This window comes from Arachis ipaensis, chromosome B8 (genome assembly GCF_059453495.1).
Source record: "Arachis ipaensis isolate K30076 ecotype BB chromosome B8, ASM5945349v1, whole genome shotgun sequence".
In the NCBI taxonomy this organism is placed as follows: domain Eukaryota; kingdom Viridiplantae; phylum Streptophyta; class Magnoliopsida; order Fabales; family Fabaceae; genus Arachis; species Arachis ipaensis.
In genome coordinates this window covers 11,385,003-11,408,666 of record NC_142443.1, presented here as the reverse complement: position 1 = coordinate 11,408,666, position 23,664 = coordinate 11,385,003, and the positions used below count along the sequence as shown (strand labels likewise).

Genomic DNA, 23,664 nt, shown 5'->3' with positions numbered 1-23,664 from the left:
ATTTTTTTCTTCATAACGAAACAAGTTTCTATATCTATGGTTTTGTAACTTGAGAGACACTCCATTACCTGAAAACCCTGGTGGTAGCAACTGTAATGCATCAAACCACCCATGGGATGATGTCCAAAACCAGCAATAGCAGAAAGAATTTTTTCTTAATTGCACAATTGAAGAGTGATATAGTAATCCAGTTAATTAGTTGTAGTACATTTAAATTAACTTACTTTATACTTAACATAATCTACGATAAAAACAAATAATAATTATAAAAATATCTATAGACGCTTAAAATCATGGAGGGTGAAATAAAAAAATGCATTTCCTAAACATTGTTTAAAAGTTGAAGTGAAAAAAATAGATCGCTGATTTAATGGCAAATCATGATGAAAGATTCAACTTCAGTCTCTACTACATTAAACAAAGGTGGACAAAAAGTAATCACTAATCTGTCAGCTATGACTACATAATCTACTCTTTCTTGGCCACATTTTGAGACATGTAATTTAGTTCTGCGACTAAACTTTACCTTCAAACATCATTTGTATCCTCATCAAGATGTTCAGTGTCTTCATCTAATTGATTTTCCACTCTAATCAGATCAATGGCTTTTGCATCAGGGATTTCACCATGAACATAACTTACTAGTTTATCATAGGTTGCAACAGAGAGATAACCACCATCACTATAGAACTTGAGAATCTGAAGCACTGAGTCCAAATCTCCTTTTTCCTTCAGGTACTCTAAAGATGCAGCCAAAACTAAGGGATTAGGCCTCCATCTTGGTCTTTTTGCCGAGAGCACATTCTTCATTGCTTGAACTGCTTTCTCCATATCATTATCTGTGCAATAGTGATCTGCCAAATTATCCCATGTAGACGCATGCAATTGCCTGCCACTATCCAAAAGCCTCTTGATATAAGCCTCAACCTTATCCAACATACCCAATTTACAATAAGCACGGATCATAAGATGTGGAATTCTGGTGTCGAAAACTTTATAATTGGATTCCCATTCTTCCAAGATCTTCTCTGCTCCATCAATGTCAGCTAGCTTCACCAAAGAGCTTAACATACAGAGGTAATCTTTGTTCTGAAATCCATTCAAGGCTTTGCACTTATCCCAAATTCGATAAACCTCATCCTTATTACCAATAGTAGCATATATAGTTTGAATAGATTCATAGGCAAGCCTCTTGCTCCTGCCTACAGCTAATCGCTCTGATTTCTTCAGTGCTGACAAGGCCTTCTCGACATTGCCACCTTTCAGATATCCATTTGCTGCAGTAGTGTAAGTATACCAATCAACAGTTGCAAGAGGATCAGCTTCCATCCTCATTAGTAACTTCTCCATCCCTTCTATGTCTGCAGCAGCCACATACGCATTCAACCGAATAGTATATGTAGCACCGTTGCATATGTCCTTTTCCATCATTTCTCGCATTAGACTATCCAATTTGTCATATTTTCCTAACTGCGCATAGAGTTTCAACATCATATTGTAACACGTGGGGGAGTTCACAGGACAAACCTTCTTAATTTTCTTCATGATAGCCTCTGCTTTCTCCAAAGATTTATGCTCTGCATAGCATTTCAAGAGGGCAGCATTTACCTTGAATCCAATTAGGGCATCAGGAATGCCTCTGTAGAAGCTCTCGGTTTGTTCAAGGCCACGAACTTTCGATATCAAGTTGAGATGTTTAGCAACGTCTCCTGGGGTCAAGTTATATTTACTTGACTCACTCATCCATTCTGATATCTAACAAAAGCAATGTTTCATCAACTCCCGATATTAGGTGCCATTAGTCAAGCACAACAATACTATAAACATCGTTTTAAAAATTGAACTAACTCGTAAACCTCCCTATCAATTATCACGATTCAATTGACTTACCCGGTTGAAATTATAATCTAATCAATGATTAGGCAATACAAAAATATCAATAACAAGTAACAACTATAACTAAAACTTATCCTTATCCATATCCCTTTAGAAGTGATAAGATTAATGAAACAAACGCCACCATAGTATCTTATCGTATACATAAACTAACTAAACAAACTAGCACCAAAGTAACATAGAACAGAACATAATTTTCAACTTGCACAAACTTTGCCTAAATAAATGAAACAAAACAATGATCCGACTATAATTTATATTGTCAGCCACCAAAAACGAACATGAATCCGAATCAGAAACAAGCTGCATTCAGTGTGTAAGATTAAAGGGGTACCATTGAATAAGCTTTACTATATCCTAAAAGAAAGGTAAAGATTGGAACTTGAAGTGTAAAACCTGAAGGGCGTGCGTGTAGCGACGTGAATAAGAGAGGGTTGAGATGAGATGTTGGATTTGCTTGTGAGTGAGGGATCCGCCATGTTGAAGCCATTGGTTGAGAACGGGAGTCAGTGGGATTGTGGGGTCCCCATTATCCCCAATTATTTGATGATGGAGTTCTGAGAAAGAAGAAGAAGAAGAAAGAAGTGATTCTGTTGAGTATAATTGATAGGCAGAAACACGTGAGCTATTGAAAAGTTTGAAACTTGATCGAAACAACATCGTCACTTTCACTCTCAACTCTCAAGTCTGCGTTTCTCTCCTTCCTCACAACTAGGGCGAGTATACGAATGCCCAACAAACACTGACCGATGATTCGTGATTTTAAATTATTTTTTAAACAGTATATTTAAAAACTAATTAAATTATTTTTATTGATGTGACAATTATATTTATGTAAAATCCTAAATTATTTTACATCAACAAAATATTATGATGTACAGACAGATACGAGACACGATACGATATGAGATATGTGGATACATGAATTTTAAAATTTTATAAAACATGGAGACACAACATATATATAAAATATAAAGTATTTTTTAGATAAATTATAATAAAATTTTTGATATTTCATTAATATTAAAATATAAAATAATTTTTTAACCACTTTTAATGTCTTTTAACTATATAAAAGTATCTAAAACATTTTTATTTTAATATATAATAATATATATTATTTCTAAACTCATTTTAAGAATACATATTAAGAATAAGGCTGGACACACTGATGGCATTTAAGTGTATCCAAGTGTGTCCAGAGAAAAAATTTTTATTTTTTAGTAAGACACGGTTGGACACGGCAAACACGCGTATCGAACGAGCGTCGATGAGTGTCATATCTGAAATGTGTCCAACACGCGGACACGACAACTCAACGAAGTGTCCATGCTTTATAGACAAAATGTGAACATTAAATTCTAAAAATATGTCATTTTTAATTTTTGGGTAAAGTACATTTTTTATTTTTAATATTTTTGAACTTTTTTAAAAATATCTCTAATGTTTATTTTGATTTAATTTTGTCTCTAACGTTTAAAAATATTTCAATTGACCCTTCTTCTTTCTCCTCTTTAATGATTTTATTTGTTGTCTGAGAATAAAATTAAAAAATCAGAAAAAAGAATAAGGCTCAATTCATCGTAATAATATAAAAGCAACGGCTCAATTCACCATAATTATATAAAAATAGCAACAAATTAACGTATTATAATATAATAACTGAAACTAAAAAAAATTAAAAAGCTTACCTGATAATGTGAAGACAAAATGCGGAGGGAGAATAGGGAGACCAAGCACGATGATGCAAAGACTGATGAGGAAGAGGCAGAAGCGACACAAGCAGCGATAAAAGCCCCATCGGATAAGGACACGATGATGACGATGAGAGACACACAGTGGCACATGAACAAGTAGACGCGACAACGTAGCAAAGGCGAGCCACGGACGGAGACAACAGACGTAGTGCCGGAGATGCACAGGAGTCGGGACAAGACGTAAAAGAGACGGTGACATGGAAGCAACTGTGCGGTGGGTGGCGACAGATTTATGAGTGTGCCTGTGTGAGAGAGTAAGCAGGAAGCGAGATGGAGGAGAAAGGCGAGACACGATTCGTGAGTACACGATGTGGTAGATCTGGCGAGAGGCGCAGTAACGATGAACTGAGGTGAAATAGAGAGAGTTGGGGGTTTACTGTTCAAATTAGGAAGAGAAAGAAGAAAGGGGTCAGTTTGTGTAACAAAGGAACTAAAATAACGTCGTTTATGTGTGAACAGCAAAACGACGAGTAAATACCCATAGTAGTCCCTGAGATTCACGCAATTACTCATAGTAATCCCTAAGATTTCGAATTCCCTATTGTAGTCCTCCAGATAGAGCTCCGAGCACTCAAACTAGTCCCTGGCCATATTTCAGGTGATGACTCATCACCGGAACGCTGACGTGGCCTAAGATTGCCACGTGGGACATGTCCAAAACGACGTCGTTTTGGGTTTGGCGCCCTTGAAAGCCAAAAACGACGCCGTATAGTTGTTACTTAATATGAAAAACAGTTTTCTCCACCAACACAAACACTTCGTCTCTTCTTCTTCCACCTTCTGAGTTCTTCTTCATCTCCCCAACAATGGCGTAGCCGTAGGGTTGTATGTGCTGGGTTAACAAAAATTTAAGAGAAGAAGTCATCTGATCAGAAGTTGTTGTTGCTCTTCCCTTCCCTTCGTTCACCACAAAGACGAGGTTCTGACGTTGTGATCAGACTCAAGGTAACCTTTTTTTTTTAAGTTTGCATTTTGAATACAGTGTTGTTTGATGATAGCATTGGTCAGTGTTGTTGAGGTTCTGGAGTTTTGGTGTCATTGTAGTGTCTAGGGTTTGAATGTTGGTTGGGGTTTGTGGGGTTGCTGTAATACCAATGAAACAGGGAAGAAACAGGGATTAGTATGGAGGTTTGGAAAAAAAAGTTTTCTTGTGGTGATTATTTTTCCTTTTTAATGCATGAATAGGCTTTCAAATTCTCCCTATGTATTGTAAAAATTTTAAATTTCTTGCAGATGGAGGAGAAGTTGGACATCATGTTTCATCATGGGGGTGACTTCAAAAAAAATGCAGAAGGAATTATGATATATTCTCCGGACAATAAGGCCTGTTTAGGTGATCTAGACACTGATACTCTAGATGTGTTCTACATAAGGAACTACCATAGGGAGCTTGGGTACAATGACATTAAACAGTGCTGGTGGCATGTTCCTGGAAAATGTTTGGAGAAGGGGTTGAGAAATGTAAACAGTGACAAAGACATAAGAGACATGGTGAATTGTGCTAGAACAAATGAGGGATTGATTGATATATATTTCGAGCATACAGTGTCAGTGCCGGAGGTGTTAGAGGGAGATAACACAGTTGTGTACTTGGATGATCATGGTGGAGAGGGATGTAATGCAGGTACAGATACTGATGTGAGTCCCCCAGTTACAGAGACTCATGCAATCATAGTTGCTCCTCCTATCCCTAAGGTTGTACCCAACACTTCTTGCAAATCCAGTAAAAAAAAAAACAGAACATCTCCACGGCAATCACAACCATCACACTCCAAAACTGCCAATCCTTCCAAGACAACCAAACCTGTGAAGAAGAACAACTCCCCAAAAGTTACCAAGTCCACCAAGCCCACCAAGCCCACCAAGCTCACGAAGCCCATCCAGCTCACCAAGCCCACCAAAATCAGCCAGCCCACGAAATCCAGTCAGAACACCAAATCAGATAGGAGCAAGAAGCAGAAACTGTCCAAGAGACCAAGTATTTCCAGGAGACCATGCACACGGTCTGCTGCTAAAATCAAGACAAAACCTGGAAAACTAAAGATGAAGCGGAGGATGGATGCGGACGAGAAGAGTGCTTCTGGAACTAAGAAGCCTAAAGTTGACCCAAAACTCTCAGGCAACACTGCAGATGGTGTACACCTAAAGAGACAGCTGGGTGCATTTACATGCAGTTACTGTGGTGATAAGGGGCATACAAAGAGAGGCTGCAAAAAGAAAAAAGATGCTGATGCTGCTACTGCTGCTGCTGCAGCAGCAGCCGCTGCCGCTGCCGCCAAGGCAGCTGAGAAGAAGAAAAATGATGAAGTTCATACTGTGCCTGAGAAGCCGGTTCATCAGCCCCAAGACGTGTCTGGCCAAGCAGATTTGGGAAGCAATCCCCAGGAGATCGAATTAACTCAGCCTTCTGCTTCTGAGCAAGAGGATTCTGAAAAGGTAACTAAAATTTTACATTTGAGTATGTTGTTATTTCCATGCATAAATAGTAGTTAATGCCACTTATTTCTCCTATAGGATCCTGCACCGAAAAGACCTTCCAAGCTGTCACCACGAAGACGATCCTCTAATCAGCCAACCGCACCAACAGTGAATCCCTTGCAGGGTGCATCTTCAGCAACATCTTCAAAGTTTGCCAACTTGATGCAGTTCATCCCAACGCCAGGATTTAGGCCTCCAAGAAAGAAGAATTGAATACTAGATATATGTACTTAGGAGTTTCTGTTTTGTGTTTTGTTATTAGTATTTTCCATCGTATAATGACTAGATGGTAAACTGTGATGCAAAGGCCTTTTTGGTATGCCTTGGCCTTGCTTTTGATGAAACTACTGATAGCAGCAACATGGTTTCTAGGCTGCCTTTTACAGTCAACTTTTATTGTTTCTTGATAGACAATGGAATTTATGTTAATATGCTATGCTATGTGCTTTACCATTCAAGAAGCAGTTTCTTTATTTTTTTTCATACACAATGGAATTTAAATTAACAACAATTTCATAGTTAATAACACTTTTCATTCCATCAAGAAGCAGATTTTTACAAATGTTGATAACAAGGAACCCAAAACCACCAATTCATTCATCATTTACAATACAGGATCACCAACAACACTGTCAATACACACACACCTAACACTAACAACTGGGTCATCACTTTTTGCATCTGGACATCCTCCTCCAACCTTCGAAGCCTCCAATCAACGTTGATCTTCACTTCATCACCACATGATTCTGACTTTTCAACATGTTCCTCATTCACAGAATCTGCCCACACAAAAAGCCCGCACCATCTCTTCCCACTTGTCTGCAACCAATAAAGGATCAAAGTTTGGAGAGGAACAGCACAAGAATAGTCAGGGGAGGCATAACAACACAAGAACAGTCAGGGGAGGAGAATAACAGCAACAAAAGTGATTACTCTAACCTACATTATAATTGGGGCAGCCATAGAACGGTTTGTTCGGATTCGAATCTGTGCCAGACCATCTGAGAACTGGCCTACAGCCACAGCCGCACCATTCTGGCGGCGCCGATCTTCTGCTCTTCGTTTGCGTTCTACTCCAATTCCAGCTAGATGGGGAACGAACAGAGCTTCCACCTCCAGTGCTACCTCCACCAATCATCGACATCAGTAGCAGCCCCGGATGAGAGTGCATGAACAGGAACAAGTGTATGGAAGAGGAAGAAGAAGAGGTGAACAAGACGAAGAGGGGAGGTGTATGAGAATTTGGGGATTTAGGGTTAATTATACTACGAGGGACCAATCTGGGTAAAAATTGGAACTTAGCCAGCTCAGCTAGCTGCAGCAGTCCAGCGTGGCAATCTTAGGCCACGTCAGCGTTCCGGTGATGAGTCATCACCTGAAATATGGCCAGGGACTAGTTTGAGTGCTCGGAGCTCTATCTGGAGGACTACAATAGGGAATTCGAAATCTTAGGGATTACTATGAGTAATTGCGTGAATCTCAGGGACTACTATGGAAATGGACGGAGGGCCAACTTGAGTCATGTCTTAAAATTTCAAAGTATAATTTGGGTCAATTGAAAATTAAAGGACTAAATTGAGTTGGAGGTCAAATTTCAGGGGTCAGTGTGAGTATTAACTCTTATGACGATGAACGGGCGCTAAACACCATTTTAAAAATTCACAAGTATAAAGTTCAAGATTCGTCGTAACTCTAAACTAGAATTCAACCCTCTTCAAAGTTTAGTAAAAGATATCATAAATTCAAATCAATAACCGGGAGTTTAATCCCGAGTCGTTCTCTCTAGAAATCACAATTGAATGCTCAATTATTGCCTATGAAAAAAAGGGGTTCGTTCATAATTGACAAGAATTGAAATAACAAGAAATTAAAGAGCAATGCAATATCTAAACAGCAAGAGAAATTAGACTAAAAGCAATTAAGAAAATTAACTAGAAAATGAAAACAAATTCAAATGCTAAAATGATCTTTATAAGGGTTGAGGGTTAAGGATCACCATCCTTGTCACTAACCACAACATGATAATTACAAAGAGTAAATCTAATTAGTGTAAAAGATTAGCATCAATGGAAACAAGATTAATTAAAATCTCTAAATTATCAATCAACTTGGGCATTAGTAACTCAAGATTACCCAGATTTCCAATCCAAGTCAAGAATGAAAAATAGACTCTATAACTAATTCAAACATTTTGTCAAACACTTGGTGTGCATAAAAGAAAAACATCATAAATTACTAAAATTAATAAAAACTACAACTAACTATTACAAGAAAGCAATAATAACAACTCAATTAAGTATGAATAAAACATAAAACATCAAGTTGCATTAAAGAAAAATTAGAATTCAACAATAATTCATAAACTAAAAATAGCAAAATAGAGAAAGCAACAAAAAAATCTAAGAAACTAAAATAGCAAAATAAAAAATTATAAGCTCAAAACTACAAGTAAACAAAACTAAAATCTAGAACTAGAGAAAATTAACTAGAAACCCTAGAATTCTAGAGAGAAGTTGGAGCTTCTATCTCTAGAATTTTAACTAAAACATCATAAAACTAAACATGAGACTATTTAGTGTTTTCCCTTATATTCTTCGTTGAAATACTTCAAAAATCTGATGCTTGAGGCCTTTTTGGGGCCCAAATCGCAAGTCTACGTGCTCATTCATCCAGGCACGTAACAGCACTGTCGCTTAAGCGAAAAATTTCGTTTAGACTAAATTTTCTCGTTTGGGCGAGACAAAAAATGCTGAACTTTTTATTTTGTGATTCTTTTCTCTTTTAGCCATATTTTCTACTCTCCCTTAAACCTAAATTAACCTAAAACACTAACAAACATATCAAAATACCAAGTAGATGATTAAAGATTCAAACCTATTTAATTTATGGCCAAAAATCATAAAAATTTCTCATTAATCACATTTAGAATCAAGAGTTACAAATCTAGTCACTTAAGCACAAAAAGTATAAAAAAATTACATAAAATCCCTAAAATGCATACAATAATTCACATAAAATTAGACTTCATCATGCAACTACTTTTAAAAATTTGGACACTGATACTACTGTAATTATCTATATATCGTCAATACATTATGCCAGCTAAATTATTTTTATTAAGATTTTTCTAATAAGTGATTAAATATTAATTAAAAAACTATAAAAGAAAAAAATATTAAAAATTATTCAAAAGACTATTTATGCATTAAATACACAAAAGATAACCAAAAAAAAACATTATCTTTTTAACAAGTATATTTAGAACACTAAAATCACTTCTGAACTAAATTTTTATTAAAATATTAATTTGACTTGTATATCCACAATACACAAAGGTGCAAATTGATGGTATTTGGGCGTACAAATGACTGTAGAATCATAGATAAGAGAATTTATTAGTCAATTTACCCGAGATACTTAAGACGGTTGAGCCATCTTTTAAGTTTCTAAATTAGTTTTGCTTTGGTGCAAATATGCTAATTTATTGTGTTGAGTTGCAACTGAGTGGCTATTTCTTTCGTTTGCCACTCATGAGACCTCGTTCTCACTCTTTTGTTCAACTCTCCGATACAGTATTCGTATTTCATACGCAACTAAGCTATTATATGTTTGATTTAGAGTAGCAACACTGACTTCACTGTGATTTAGTTTTCGAATTATGTACTACTTACATTGTACACGTATGTCATCAATGTACAATCCCAATGCTTAATCAGGTCTCTAGTCTACGAGGTTTATATATCCAAATCTGGCAAACCTACCTTAACCTGAAAAGCTACACAATTACTCATAGTTCTTACAATTATTAACAGACGGCAATATGTAAAAGATTATCTAATTGTTATGTGAGAATCAATCCCAGGGTAAGCAAAAATCCTATGCCCCACTCTGAGCACCGTCACCACACTCAAGCTCAGCACGATAAAAAGGCAGCAATTTTATGGGTTCAACTTTTTCCTACAAGCACAGCAAACGCAATATATTACCTTAAGATGCAAAACGCAACATTGCCCAAATTTATATGAAACTAATGCATAAAAAAGATTTGGGTACCTGAAATACCTCCTCCGATGGAGGGAAGTCAAGACCAATTGAGCAATTCTGCACCACTTCGGGATTTTTTATCCAATTCAGGCGTCCATGAACTGTCAGCATTTGGAACTTGAATTTCTGAAGATTTTCGAATAATCTTATTTTGAGACACATCAAATATTTACCAAAGGAAATATTGATACTGAAACAATTTATTTGTTCTTTTCCTTAAAAAAATGGGCTAAAGCATGTTTAATAAAAGTTGAAAGACGAAGCAAGGATTATCCAAGTAATGATCAAACCTCATCCAATGTAAAGGGTGTACGCTCAAGGCTATGCTCATCAACATCAGTGGTGGCCATACCAGTACCCTGGCACTCTGGGCAGAATACACATTTAATTCGTTTTTCAGGGTCATCTCTTTTCACAGTTTGGTTATCGCTAACTACAGCCTTCTTCTTTGCTGCTCGTCTAGTTGGAAGTACTAGTCGATTTTTTATTATGATAGATTCACACATGAGTATCCAGTGTATAATGCAGGAAGCATGAAACACATGAAATAACTGCAAGTAAATGTCACGTGTCAGTATTGTTTTAATCTGATAAATGTAACACATGTAATACTAAAAAAAGAAAAAAAAAAAAAAAAAAAAAACCATTTTTTGAAATGTAATTTCAAATTCAATATCACAAGATTCTATTTCAAGTTGTATTAAACCAATAACTAACTCAAGATAACAAAATGTCCTTACCCCAATCTTATTCCGAGTACTGCATGCTAGTTTTCCAGTCTCTAAATTCAGAAGTGCTGCTACATCTTTACCAGGAAACATTTTTTGATGACATACATTACATAGTTTCTCTGCTGCTATCCGTTTTCGCCGTCTCAATTCTTTTCTTGCAGCCTTGCTCGAAATTATTTGAGCAAGAAGCTGCTTGTCATTTTGATCAATAGGCAATCTTGTCGTGGAATCCTTTGAGGTTTCTGTAGACGAATCATGTGATCTTTTCTTTCTCTTTCGGCCTCCATCTCCCTCACTTTCTGAGTCTGACACACTAGCAGATGACAATGACGATATTTTCTTTCTCTTTCGGCCATCATCTCTCTCACTTTCTGACTCTGACATACTAGCAGACGGCAGAGATGACTTGTCTTCTTCAAATATCCGCCCCAAGTCACCATTATAGGAGAAAATAACAAGAGCAAAATCATGCTTTGTAACCTTGCCATAATCTTGTTCAACATTCTTCTCTTGTCCTAACCATTCACACCATATTCTTCTAACCCCGCTGACCCGATGATCCTTCTCAAGGAACCTGGCAGCAATCTTTCCCCAGCCTATATTCCTGACCTTTATATCAACATTTTCGTCCCCAAATTGCAACTTCCGAATCACCAAAGTATGACCATCATCCAGTGTATCATCAGCTGAACTTGGTTGAACATCTGACTGAATGGGTTCATCAATCTTCACAAGAGAGAGATCCTTGTCACTGTCAATGTCTGTAAGCTTCAACAGCTTTATCCGACTAGCATCTGTTGTTTCCAAGTCTTTATCTGTTTCACTTGAATTATGAAAGAAAACAAGACCATCATTAAAAGGCCAGGGATTTGGTTTCAGAAGAGTGATCTTAGCAGTAGACAGTCTCAGCGTATGCAAATTGCCTCTCAAATGTTGATACAGAACATCATCAGTGAAACACGTCTTAAGACACAGAATGCAGAAAAAAACGTTGTTCTTCTTTCCAAGCTTACGTAGCTCAACGTAGGGATGCCCTTGTGCTCTAACATTTCTCAGTATTTTCTTTGCCAATTGTTCTTTCAGCTCAGCAATAGTAGCCTTCGAAAGTCCTTTATTCTTCCCTCTCATTTCGAATTTCCTCCAAAAGCAACCAAATCCAAGATTCAACACCACAAACTTCAAGAACCACCACAAACACTCAGATACAACGAGAATTGCTCCAAAATTACAAAAAACACAAGCTTCTAACGCTTCTTCCAGATCAAGATTCCACGAAAACTCATGCTAGCTCAGCTCCAAATCCTAGGGATTCCAATTTCCACAACAGCAAGACAGAAAAGATTTTTCATACTGACAACAGTTTCAATCGACAGGAAATTTGACTAAAATTCAGCTCCCGCACAAGCATTGACCAACACAAACAGCAAGAATTCGAAACGCATGGCAAGAAGCCGCAAGTCAACTATCCTAATTCCTGGAATTTCGAGCTAAACAGCGAAGAACAAAAGACGAACACCGAAAAAGCGAGAAGAGTAAAACAGCTAAATCGAAGTGGAGGAAGAACCTTTTCAAAACGACGTCGTAAAACCAGATATTCGTTGCGTGGCACGTATAGAAGAAGTGTTAGGTAATTGCGGAGATCGAGCATGTCTGATGAAGGCGTCGAGGAGCAGTGAGAGAACTTCACAGGAGCGCGAATCCTCCATTGGCATCTCCATCTGCCGCAGAGAAACGGAGAAGGGGAAGGTGTTTGGACGGAGAGAAAGCGCGATAAAGTGAGGGAAAATTGAGAGGGAAAGAAAGAAAATAAACCAAGAAAATGAAAAAGAAACTGGAGAGAGAGAAGAAAAAAGGGAAAACTAATCGTAACTGAAATTTCAATTGGAGAAATGAAGAGTATTTGTTATGGCTATGAAAATGTGATGGTAGTAGCACGATTCTCGTGGTGGATTAAATAGTGCCCCGCATCGGTGGGTGTGAGGAGTTTGGTGATCTGTGCCGGATTCGTTTCTGGCCGTTTGATTCTTGTCGATCTAACGGTGCTTGAGTGCCGTTGAAGCTTTTTGGATAAGGGACTACCAGATTACTGGGAGTTGAAGCAGATTCGAATTTTGAATTTAGATGCTTTTAGACAATTTTTTTTGTTTAATTATTGATTTGATATTTATAGTTTTGCGAAATTTTTAATTAAATTTTTATATATTTTTTTTTAAATTGGATATTTACACTAATTTATTTTTTTAATTAAATTTTTATATTTTTTATTTGAATTTCTGCATTAATTTTTTTTAGTCAATTTTTTATATAATTAAGCTAATTAAAGATTTAATTAAAAAAAATTTAGTTTAAAAATTTAATTAAAAAAATATAAAGACCTAATTAAAATTTCGCAAAACTATTGAACCAATAGAGTAATTAAATTTTTTTTTTCACTATCCTAGTCTCAAATAATTTCATAATTTCTAAAACTAACCTAATTATTATTAGCATTTAGCTCTAATGCTCTACCATAGATAGATATGAAAGATACACATATCACATTATTTTAGTTTGTTGAATAATTGAGCACAATATATAATAAACAGGTATATTTTATATTTATAAGATGGTATAGTTTTTTTCATTATTGAGTTGGTATAAATCTGGATCTCATATTTTATTTATTTATTTCCTATCTTAATCATATCAAGGAAGGCATAATAAGAGTGAATATTCCATTTCATCCTCTTTATTCCCACCCATAAGAAAGAGGTTCAATCAAAAGGGCATGACTTAACATTAACAGTGACACACAAATATTGTGATCTGCATTTACATAGAATCGTAGATCATGAGAATCAACCGTTTTAGACGTCTTAATATTTTTGGTTAATTGATATGCAAGTTTCTTCAATTTTATTCAATGTTCAAATAAGACTCTATCATTTAAAAAATCGTAACTGAATTATTACTTTTAACAAATTTTTACAGTGATATTAGAGTATGATGTGTTTAACTAGAGTGTGAACTATAGATTATGCAAATGAGACTAAAAGATTTATCATTTTAAATTTTTAAAAAATTTATAAGCACAAATTTGACCTATAATATAGTTTTATTCTTTGAAAGAATAGTAGAATATACGATACCAACAAGGTGTCGTTTATGGTGTCCATAAATTTTGATGGCTATGTTGGAGTGAAACCCCATAATGGTCCCTCAGATTCAGCCCGTGCACCAATGTTACCCCTGACTTTCGAAATGCTCTAATTGCACCCTTCAGATTGAGCTCCGTGCGAAATCCTGGTCCCTCCACCCAATTCCGGCGTGACTCAGCAGCCGGAGCGCTGAGCTGGCAGCTTATTGTCCACGTAGGCAGCCTTAAACGGCTAGCTGATGTGGAGGATCTTCAAGCAATGTCGAAATTCACTGAATTAGTCCCTGGTACCAACTATAAACCCTAAGTTGTTCTTCCCTCTTCGTATGTGAATTGGTTCGTCGTCCAACTCTCCCTCTTCTTCCCTCTTATTCTTCTTCTTCGTCCTCTCCCGCCATGAGTGACAGTCAAGCTTCTCGTAGGTCGAATCGCTCATCTGCGACTGGAATCTGGAGAGGGAACAATGTGCGTGCCCGGCGTTCAGGAGTTCCCGAGTGGTGTGGTTGTGGGTGTAGGCCTATGCTTCGGTGGTCAGGGACGGAGAGTCATCCTAATAAGCCGTTCTTCGGGTGTCCGAATTATAACGTGAGTGCAATTACTGGCTGACATTTGGCTGAAATTTATAGTGTTGGTTACTTGAGGTAGTTGTTTGATAAGGTTGATGCATGTTTGCAGACCAGTGGAAAGAATTGGTGTGGGTTATTTGTCTGGGCAGATGCGGTAAAGGATGAGGTGCCGCTGAAGTCTGATGAAGAAGATGAGCAAGGTGGGATGAAGATGAACATTGCATGGAAGGTGGGCAAACTGGAAGCAGATGTGAGAAATGTAAGCTGATGGTCCAAGTGCTTGGTTTAGGGGTATTTATGTTAGTTGTGTTTGTGTTGATGTTACTGTTGAAGGTTTGATTAGGGTGAGAGCTGAAACACAGAACCAGTGTAATCCAGTTTATGAACAATGTAATTAACATTAGATTGTTTTTGATATGTTGAATGACTATTTGGTTTTGTTCTTGTAAACATAATTGATATGGATAAGCAACAGTAGGATGAGCTTACATAAGGCACAATTCATAACTGAATCACAATAAAAATAGTTCATATAAAATTTTGCAATAATGCATTGATAACAATAACAAGCCAAAAAATTCTGAGCATTGTTTTAGGTAGATTCTAGCAACTTAATTAGTATTTAAAAGTTGCAGAGGTGTCTATAAATCAATCACCATGACCAAACAAAAGAGACTAAGATAATTGTTTCACAAAATGTTACAATCTGTCATAATCTCAACCTAACGCTAGGATGATATTCACTTCTTTCTTGGCGGTTTGAACCCTGGGGTTGGTACAAACTTCAGGAAGTTGGCAAGCCTTGCTGCAGTTGCCTCACTAGCTCCCTCCATTGGATTGACTGATGCAGAGCCAGCTGGAGGAGGTGACCTTCTTCTAAGTGGCAGTTTCCCAGGTCTTGTAGGTGTGTTCATGGTTTGTTCATGCTGCTGCAATACAGAAAATATTTGACATAAAGCCTATAAAATAAGACAAGTAATAATAGAAACATTACATGAAACATTATTAAACAAATACCTTTTGGGAGTTTTCAGCTTCAGAGTAGGAGGGCTGCGACAAATCAATTTCAGCCTGCTGGACATCCACATCCACAAGAGTGGCAGGAGCAGGGGCAGAGGCAGTAGCAGTAGCAGTAGCGGACGCTGTTGCAATTCCAGAGCCTGTAGCAGTAGCAGAGGCACTTGCAGTTTGAGGTGCATTGGAAGTAGTTGTTGTAGCTGACGCAGTGGCAGTTGCAGTTGCATTCTGAGCAGCAGCCTTAGGATCTTTAGCAGCAGCCGCCGCAGCTTTCTTCTTCTCAGCCTCTGCAACCTCAGACGCCTTCTTCTTCTGACACCCCCTTTTTGTATGACCTTTCTGCAAGCAATACTTGCAAGTGAATGGTCGTAGCTGTCTCTTTAGAGTGGTGGTTGGCTTGGATTTCTTGCTAGAGTGACTCCCCTCATCCGCGTCCTTCCTTCTCTTGGTTTGGAGCTGTCCAGGTTTCCTCTTAACCAAAGGTGCCAATGGTCTGTTGGCCTCAGATCTTTCCCATAATTGTTGGCCAGGTAAAGGATTTATGTGGTGGGAATAAGTGGCTTTATAGGACTCCATTGTGAGGAGCTTGTGGCAGAAATCCTCTGGCCACTTGTTGACCCTAGCAATAGCAGCACATGCGTGCACACATGGGATTCCTGCAACACCATCATCAACAATAACAAGTAGGTCCAGAGTAATTAGACTCACTAGGCAGAGTATTAAAATAAATAAGCCACAGATAAAGACATTACCTGTTAGCATCCAAAACTGACAAGTACATAGCCTTTTCCCCAGATCCACTACATGGTGTGTAGGGTGTCCATGTACCTCGAACTTCTCGTATCCGGTGTCTCCAGCCCAGATTGGTTGCCATTGCCTAGATTCCTTCCTCAGCTTCTCCAGCCTGCTCTTGATCACTGGGGGAAGTATCCCCACATGATTATCCAACTTCACTTTATTTTTGGCCATTGTCCTCATAACGAACATCCTAACCTCTTCCAGCAGTGTGATTATAGGCTTCCTCCTAGCTTCCTTAATCTTTGCGTTGAATACTTCGCACGCATTGTTACATATTGAGTCCAACTTTGGCTTGTGACTGAACTGAGATCTTGTCCAAGAATGTGTTGGCCACTTTTCCAGGTATACCCATGCCTCCGGATTAAGCCTCTTTAACTTTTCCCTATGTTCCCTGAATTCCTCGAATGTTGTGGCTCGTGCACAATCCCATAGCAACCCTCTTAGCTCTAGATCTTTCCATTGCTTGTTGAAATTCTTCCACAAATGCCACACACAGAAACGGTGATGCACATTGGGCATCACCTCCTGTACAGCATTTATGAGTCCCTGCAACACAGAGTGGATGCCAATAATAATTAACACAAATACAGCAGAGAGAAGTCTCTTGAATGCATAGTTATATCCTCACCCGTTTAGACCCCTACTTTCTTTATTATCACCATACTAGTCCCTGACTTTTTTAATTTTCACCATAATAGTCCCTGAGTTTCTAACAAAGGCACCATAAATGTCCCTAACTTTTACTATCGTGCATCTACATTAGTTCAACTCAGATATCAGCAGGCCTCTTACAGATCAAGGATATTGTAACACATTGACGCAAATAAACTGGAAACTAAATCAGATGGGATTAGCAGTAGTGTACCTTTTGCATATCAGATATGAAACACCAACCATGTGTCTTGTAATCTCCCAAATCTGCGTGCAGTAGTTCGAGGAACCATTTCCAGTTGGCAGTATTTTCAACTTCTACAACTGCCCAAGCAATGACATATATGTGGTGGTTTGCATCCTGCCCAATAGCTGAGAGAATCTGCCCTCCAAAGACAGTTTTCAGGAAAGCACCATCAAGTCCAATGAGTGGACGACATCCTGCCTTAAATCCATTCTTGCAGCCACTTAAACACACATACATTTTCTCAAATATCACTTCACTGTTTGGCTGTGGGATGGTGCAAATTTCCACAGTTGAACCCGGGTTTGTCTTCAGCAGTGTCTCCCCATAGTCCCTCACCATTGCATACTGAGCCTTTTCATCACCGTATACAAGGTTTCTAGCATCAGACAATGCCCTAGAAATCGAGTTCCTATTCAATGACAGATCATACTTGGTCTTGAAGAAGGTGTTTGCATCACAATGCCTGAAGTTGGGATACTTTCTGACTTTCTTCACCAGCTTACTAGCAACCCAGTTACGATTGGCTGCTCTGTTCTTATCCTCCCTTGCACAGCTGTGATCATCTCTGAAAGTCTTCACTTGCCAGCAAGTATTGTCTCTGTCCTTGGAAGCAAAGATGACCCAACCACATTCCTTCACTTTGCAAACTGCCCTAAGCCTATTCCTATCATTTTTATTGAACCGAATACGCCTCCCCTCCTGGATGGTGTACTCCCTAACAGCCTCTTTGAAATCCCACTTTGTATTAAACTTCATTCCAACCTCCAAGTGAAGCTCCCCGAACCTAGCCCCCTCTCTGAAAATAGGAAACACCTCATCAGACTCGGTCTCCTCTTCTAGTTCGTCTTCAGAATTGGGTGGGGTTTTCATCTCCAATGAATGCCAAGAGTTGGCACCATCAGAATCAGTCCCAGGATCGTATGCATCATAATCATCATTCTTATCAGTTCTAACTTTTCCAAAATCTACTTCAACATCAGAATTACCCTCCACATAAGCATCTTCATCAACACAAATCTTCTCCTTCATCTTATTCTTTCCCTTACCCTTATCCTGTGAAGCACTCCCCTTACTTGTTTTCTTCTTACCCTTTACCTTAGGTGAAGGAACAGGGTCCGCAGCACATGAATCAGATGAGCTGTCTTCACTTACTGGTTTATAGGGCTCATCTTCTGAACTATCATTTGTTTTAGAGGACTCCTCATCAGATGACATCAACATCACTGGGATCTTGCTACCCTGCCCTCTTTTCTGAGCCTTCGTGCCTCTTATCCCAGTGGCAGACCTGAGGCAATACCTCCTATGAACTTTTGTTTGACTTTGTTTCAGGGTGTTCTTGACCTGCTTTTTAACTTTTTGTTCAGATGGCACCTTAACAGATGCTTTTACCCCTTCCTCTCTAGGTCGACTCACATTAGCAGTAGGATTATTTTCATGATTTGGCCTAGAACCATCTTCTGGGGCAGCTGCAACATTTTCCTTAGCTTGAGTCCCAAGGTCCCTTATTTGATCATCAATGTATACCATAACCTCCTCCCCTTCTATCAGTTCAGGTGACGAAACCTGATGTTCAATGTAGATATCAACAAGCCCGGCATTCTGTGAACCCATCTCACACATCTCTCTTAGGTCTGCATCACTATTTAACTTCCTCAATCCCTCCCCTATGCTCTTTCCAGGTACAAGCCACCAGACTTCCTTCATTCTGTCATAACCTAGCTCCTTATAATAGTTTCTCAGGTAAAATACATCCAACCTATCCACCTCAACATCACCTAGGCAGTTTCTGTTGTCCGGATAGTAACCAATCTTTCCATCCACGCTCTTCTCAAAACTTCCTCCATGATGAAACATAATGTCCAGTACTTCATCCATCTGCCAGATAAGTTAACAAACAAATTAAACACATGCAACCTTTCTTTGAGGAAGAAAAAAAACAGAGCAAACCAAACCCCTGCCTAACAACGTAACCACAAAAACCTAACAACACAGAAATCTAAACAAGACACCAAACGAATATCAACTCTGCTTCAATCAAGACACCACGTGAACATCCATCAGTGAAAACCAAAAAAAAAAAATTTAAACTTCAACTACACATTCTGTATTACTAACCTTGTTGTAGCTGACGATGACGATAGCCTCTGCTTCAACCACTTCGTACCTGTGGCGTACTTCCTTCTCCTGGCAATGAACTCACTCAAGCAATAGCCAGAAAGAGCCCTAATGTCACACCATTCTCTGGACGACAGCGAGAGGAAACGTTTGAAGAGAAGTAGGAGAAAGCCTAACGAATGATCAACCCCCTCCTCAAGCAACGTTTCAATTCCCCTCCAAGGCAAAACGACGTCGTGCTGATTCATAAACGCCATCCACGCAAAACAGCGCCGTTTAAGGCTGCCTACGTGGACAATAAGCTGCCAGCTCAGCGCTCCGGCTGCTGAGTCACACCGGAATTGGGTGGAGGGACCAGGATTTCGCACGGAGCTCAATCTGAAGGGTGCAATTAGAGCATTTCGAAAGTCAGGGGTAACATTGGTGCACGGGCTGAATCTGAGGGACCATTATGGGGTTTCACTCGGCTATGCTGACTATCGATAAATAAATCACCTGGCACGGAAAGAAAAAAAAAACTATTGTTTGACTTATTATTTTGTCGATTTTAAACAAATCGATGGTGGTTTGATTTTAATAGTATGGGAGTAAAATCTACTCTTCTTTTGTAGATATTAATTTTCTATAAATATATCACAGGCCCTCGAATTAGACAAGAATTAAGATAAAAAATCAATTCAAAAAGTGCAAAAGACTAAAAGAAGTGTAAAAGGATTCGAAAAGTAAAAAAAATCGAAATGGTTTGCATTTAATTTTAAAGAAAGCGATTAAAATACCTTCGATTGAATCAAAGGACTTTAGAAACGGAAATTAAACGTGCTAAAATGTAAATTCGACATGGAAATTAAACAACACTTGAAAGATAAATTTGCTTAAAAAATAAAGTTTGCAACAAAGGTAAATTAAAAAGATAAAAACATGGAAGGAACCCTACAGAAAAGAAATTCGATTGCATACTCAGAAATTCGTTGGAATATGAGTGTGCTTGAGTTTGCCCGTTCATGTCCATTCTCATCATCTTGTGCTAGCATACACCCAATTGTGTTTGTAGATGCTGCAATGTACAACTTCAAAGGCTCATGTGGACAAACATTCGCCATTATTGGGGCCTTAGATAAATATGCCTTTATCGACTCAAATGCCTGTTGATGCTCATGTGTCCATTCGAACTGTGCATCATTCTTTAGTTTTACTAAAGGCGCAAACACTCGAGTTCGATCAGAAAGATTCGAAATAAAATTTCGAAAATAATTTACTTTTTCTAGGAACGAGTGCACTTCTTTTTTCGATTTAGGCAAAGACAATGTTAGTATTTTTTGAGTTAAGAAATTAACTAAATTAATTAGTGATGACAAACATTATTTTTGAGTAAAATAAATAATTAGTGTTGATTATAAATAAGTGTGTGTTACTAATTATTTATTATATGTTGCAGGCCAAAACTTAGTTTAGCAGCCCAAATTGGTATGAAAATAATATAGCAGGGTTGGTGGGTCAATAAATAAATAGAGCCCATGAGAAAACAAGGCTGGAAAAATCAAAACGGGCAAAAAGAAGTGATCCGATCCAAGCCCGAGTTGATTTCACCAAATCCCTCCAACTTACTCCCAAAGCAACGTTCTTCTCTCCTCTGTCTTAGTCAAATCACAAAACTCAGAAAAGTGAGAAAGAGAAAGAGAAAGCCTCTTCCCTAAGGTGATCATCAAAGAAGCAAGAAAGAGAAAATCCAAGCTTGAAACACAGAAGTCTAATCAGCAAATTCAAACCATATCAAGCTTAGGTTAAAGGTAACCCATTTCCTTTTACATGCAACACACTTTCTTCTCTTCATCTTCAACTCTCTGCCACTTCGTTTCGAGTTATATGGAAAAGAGAATTTCTGTTCCTCTCTGCTGTAAATCCACGGTCTCAAACATGTCTTGGGGACCAAGTTGGTTTTCAAGGGCTTAGATTAAGTTGACCATTGGAAGACTCTTGTGGTTGCTGCTTTATGGCTTTCGGTCAAGATGGAGAAGTCAGAAGCAAAGTTTCTACTCTGAGATTTAATGAGAAAAAGTGAGTCTGTGGGTTGGTGAAGCTCAAGGCTCAAGGAGTTGACCTAGGAAGAAGAACCCAGCAACATGCAAGGAGATAAAAGAAGACTTTCTGCTCATTCAGAAGCAAGGAGAGAAAACCAGAGTTTGAGAGTTGTGTTCTGAAAAGAAGTTCCTCTACTTGGATAATGCTTTCTTTCAAAGAAGCATTCGGCCAATACTGAAGAACTCAATCTGAGGTTTGCAAATCTGATTTTGCACATAGCGAAGAGGCTGTTGATGAAGTCAATCTCCTTCATGTTTTACAGATTGTGATGTACTTTTCTATGTTTATCTTTCTGTAATTTCTTGTGAGAAAAGGCATTGTGAGTAAGCTCAAGTAAAAGCCATGAGTGAAAAAAGGGTGAGTAATACACTTGAGAGAAAAGTCTAGAGTTATTTTCTGGTTTCTTTAGGTATGTCTATGTCTTGTATCTTGTACCTGTGAGGTATCTCTTTCTTAGTTTGGTTAGTACTAAGAGTGAATAGTTAGGTATTAGCATAGCCAATGTCAAGTTAGGTTAGAACTTGAGTGTGAAAGGATTGGGTCAATCCTGTGAAATTAGTGTATGTAATACTGTTAACTATAGTGAAAATTCTTCCATTGTTGTGGAGGAGACTGGACAGGTTGCATAGCACAAGGCAACCGAACCAGGATACATACTGGTGTTAGCTTTTCTCTTCTCTGTTGTGTTCTGTTTTCTGATATTCATGAGACAAAAATAAATTGTCTCATAAATTTTCGCTGCTGAGTACAACCAGAATCAGAATTGAAAGTTTGTTTTAAAAAGGTCATAACAGCAACTTAAAAGGAAGGCATATATTCAACACCCTTCTCTAAGCCTACCACAACCTTCAGTATTGCATCGGCCTTGATCTTATCAATTGCAATCCCTTTTTTCTGAACAACAAACCCTAGGAAATTCCCAGCCGACACACCAAAGGCACATATCAGAGGATTCATTTTAATCCCTTTTGTCGCATAGTAACAAACGCTTTCCTTAAGTGATCAATGTGTTGATCCACCGAAATCGATTTGACCATAACATCATCGATATATACTTCCATAAATCTCCTAATATACTCATGGAATATGGTATTCATTGCTCGCTGGTAAGTTGCACCGGCATTTTTCAAACCGAAAGGCATAACTACCCACTCATAAGTGCATAATGCCCAGGGACAACGGAAAGCAGTTTTGGGGACATCATCTTCTGCAATGAAGATTTGGTTATATCCTGAATAACCGTCCATAAAACTTAAAATTTCACTTTCCACTGTAGAATCGATCAGCATATATCTGCTATTGGCATGAAATACTCATCCTTTGGGGTGGCATTATTCAGATCTCTGAAATCAATGCACACCCTTAATTTTTCATTTTTCTTCTTTACGGGAACAATATTCGAAACTCATTCAACATAACGTGCGGTTCGAATAAATTTTGCTTTAATCAACCATTCTATTTCTTCCTTAATTTTGTGATTGATTTCTGGAGCAAAACGTCGAGGAGTTTGCTTCACAGGTCGAGCATTTGATTTCAATGCTAATCGATGTTCTACGAGAGAATGATCGACATCAGACATCTCATGATAATCCCAAGCAAAACAATCTTTAAATTCATGTAAAAGATGAAAAATTTCAGTTCGAAAAGGATCCGCAAGATCTTTACAGATATAAGTAATTCGAACATCATCAACAGAATCACAAATTAATTTCCTCTAAGGGATCTTAGGATTCAAATCCTTTTAAATGATCATCATCTTTTACTGAATATTTTTCAAAACACAAAGGTTCTAAATCATAGATGCAATCGAAAGAGAAATCAACAGATTAAACAGAATGAACTTGATCATTTGCTGGTTTAACAACAGCTTCATTTTCAATATAATGAACTTCTGCTATTTTATCAGCAGTATGACTAATAATATCATTCGAACTACATAATGAAAAAAAAACTTAAAACATGACTAAATTCGATTGAAGACATCGAACTCTTGCTACTAAAAGAAGAAATTGCATTCCTAAATGATCCAACTTCATCAGAAGAACCAACTTTATTCTCTACTGAAGGGAAATCACTTATATAATTATTTAAAATTACCAGGTAATCCGAGACATCTTGAGCATGTTCCATCGAATAACTCCTCGGA

At 38.0% G+C, this 23,664-nt stretch overlaps 4 protein-coding genes across 7 annotated transcripts; 1 reads left to right on the top strand and 3 right to left on the bottom strand.

Moving 5' to 3' along the window:
• Positions 1–280: 280 nt before the first annotated feature.
• On the bottom strand, positions 281–2,654 carry LOC107613972 (pentatricopeptide repeat-containing protein At2g20710, mitochondrial). 2 transcript variants are annotated; one of them, XM_016316181.3, is made up of 2 exons: positions 2,293–2,654; positions 281–1,755 (listed from the first exon to the last, which is right to left on the bottom strand). In XM_016316181.3, the coding sequence occupies exons 1-2, from the start codon at positions 2,554–2,556 to the stop codon at positions 529–531; spliced, it is 1,491 nt and encodes a 496-aa protein (XP_016171667.2). In that variant the 5' UTR covers positions 2,557–2,654; the 3' UTR covers positions 281–528. The 2 variants fall into 2 exon arrangements, with proteins under 2 accessions (XP_016171667.2, XP_088351338.1); XM_088495212.1 differs by having other exon boundaries at positions 281–1,748; positions 2,293–2,630.
• Positions 2,655–5,670: 3,016 nt separating this feature from the next.
• LOC107648024 (uncharacterized) lies at positions 5,671–6,434 on the top strand. The gene is made up of 2 exons (XM_016352051.3): positions 5,671–6,089; positions 6,168–6,434. The coding sequence occupies exons 1-2, from the start codon at positions 5,697–5,699 to the stop codon at positions 6,342–6,344; spliced, it is 570 nt and encodes a 189-aa protein (XP_016207537.2). The 5' UTR covers positions 5,671–5,696; the 3' UTR covers positions 6,345–6,434.
• Positions 6,435–9,747: 3,313 nt separating this feature from the next.
• LOC107613550 (acyl-UDP-N-acetylglucosamine O-acyltransferase) lies at positions 9,748–12,836 on the bottom strand. 3 transcript variants are annotated; one of them, XM_021108831.2, is made up of 5 exons: positions 12,474–12,836; positions 10,919–12,211; positions 10,469–10,729; positions 10,188–10,304; positions 9,748–10,091 (listed from the first exon to the last, which is right to left on the bottom strand). In XM_021108831.2, exons 2-5 carry the CDS (start codon positions 12,035–12,037, stop codon positions 10,011–10,013), a joined length of 1,578 nt encoding a protein of 525 aa, XP_020964490.1. In that variant the 5' UTR covers positions 12,038–12,211; positions 12,474–12,836; the 3' UTR covers positions 9,748–10,010. The 3 variants fall into 3 exon arrangements, 2 of the variants coding, with proteins under 2 accessions (XP_020964490.1, XP_016171090.1); XR_002351874.2 differs by having other exon boundaries at positions 10,188–10,279; positions 10,919–12,836; XM_016315604.3 differs by having other exon boundaries at positions 10,919–12,836.
• Positions 12,837–15,351: 2,515 nt separating this feature from the next.
• On the bottom strand, positions 15,352–16,204 carry LOC148547212 (uncharacterized). Its single transcript, XM_088496273.1, has 2 exons — positions 15,629–16,204; positions 15,352–15,540 (listed from the first exon to the last, which is right to left on the bottom strand). The coding sequence occupies exons 1-2, from the start codon at positions 16,202–16,204 to the stop codon at positions 15,352–15,354; spliced, it is 765 nt and encodes a 254-aa protein (XP_088352399.1).
• Positions 16,205–23,664: the final 7,460 nt, after the last annotated feature.

Bases quoted from the DNA above. Each gene is read 5' to 3' on its own strand.
- LOC107613972 (XM_016316181.3), bottom strand. From the start codon at position 2,556: ATGTTGTTTCGATCAAGTTTCAAACTTTTCAATAGCTCACGTGTTTCT. The intron at 1,756-2,292 runs GTTTTACACTTC...TGCTTTTGTTAG, and splicing joins GCTACACGCACGCCCTTCAG to ATATCAGAATGGATGAGTGA.
- LOC107648024 (XM_016352051.3), top strand. From the start codon at position 5,697: ATGAAGCGGAGGATGGATGCGGACGAGAAGAGTGCTTCTGGAACTAAG. The intron at 6,090-6,167 runs GTAACTAAAATT...TTTCTCCTATAG, and splicing joins AGCAAGAGGATTCTGAAAAG to GATCCTGCACCGAAAAGACC.
- LOC107613550 (XM_016315604.3), bottom strand. From the start codon at position 12,037: ATGAGAGGGAAGAATAAAGGACTTTCGAAGGCTACTATTGCTGAGCTG. The intron at 10,305-10,468 runs GTTTGATCATTA...GAAAATCTTCAG, and splicing joins CACCCTTTACATTGGATGAG to AAATTCAAGTTCCAAATGCT. The intron at 10,092-10,187 runs GTACCCAAATCT...CTGTGCTTGTAG, and splicing joins CATCGGAGGAGGTATTTCAG to GAAAAAGTTGAACCCATAAA.
- LOC148547212 (XM_088496273.1), bottom strand. From the start codon at position 16,204: ATGGAGTCCTATAAAGCCACTTATTCCCACCACATAAATCCTTTACCT. The intron at 15,541-15,628 runs GTATTTGTTTAA...TCTGTATTGCAG, and splicing joins AAGCTGAAAACTCCCAAAAG to CAGCATGAACAAACCATGAA.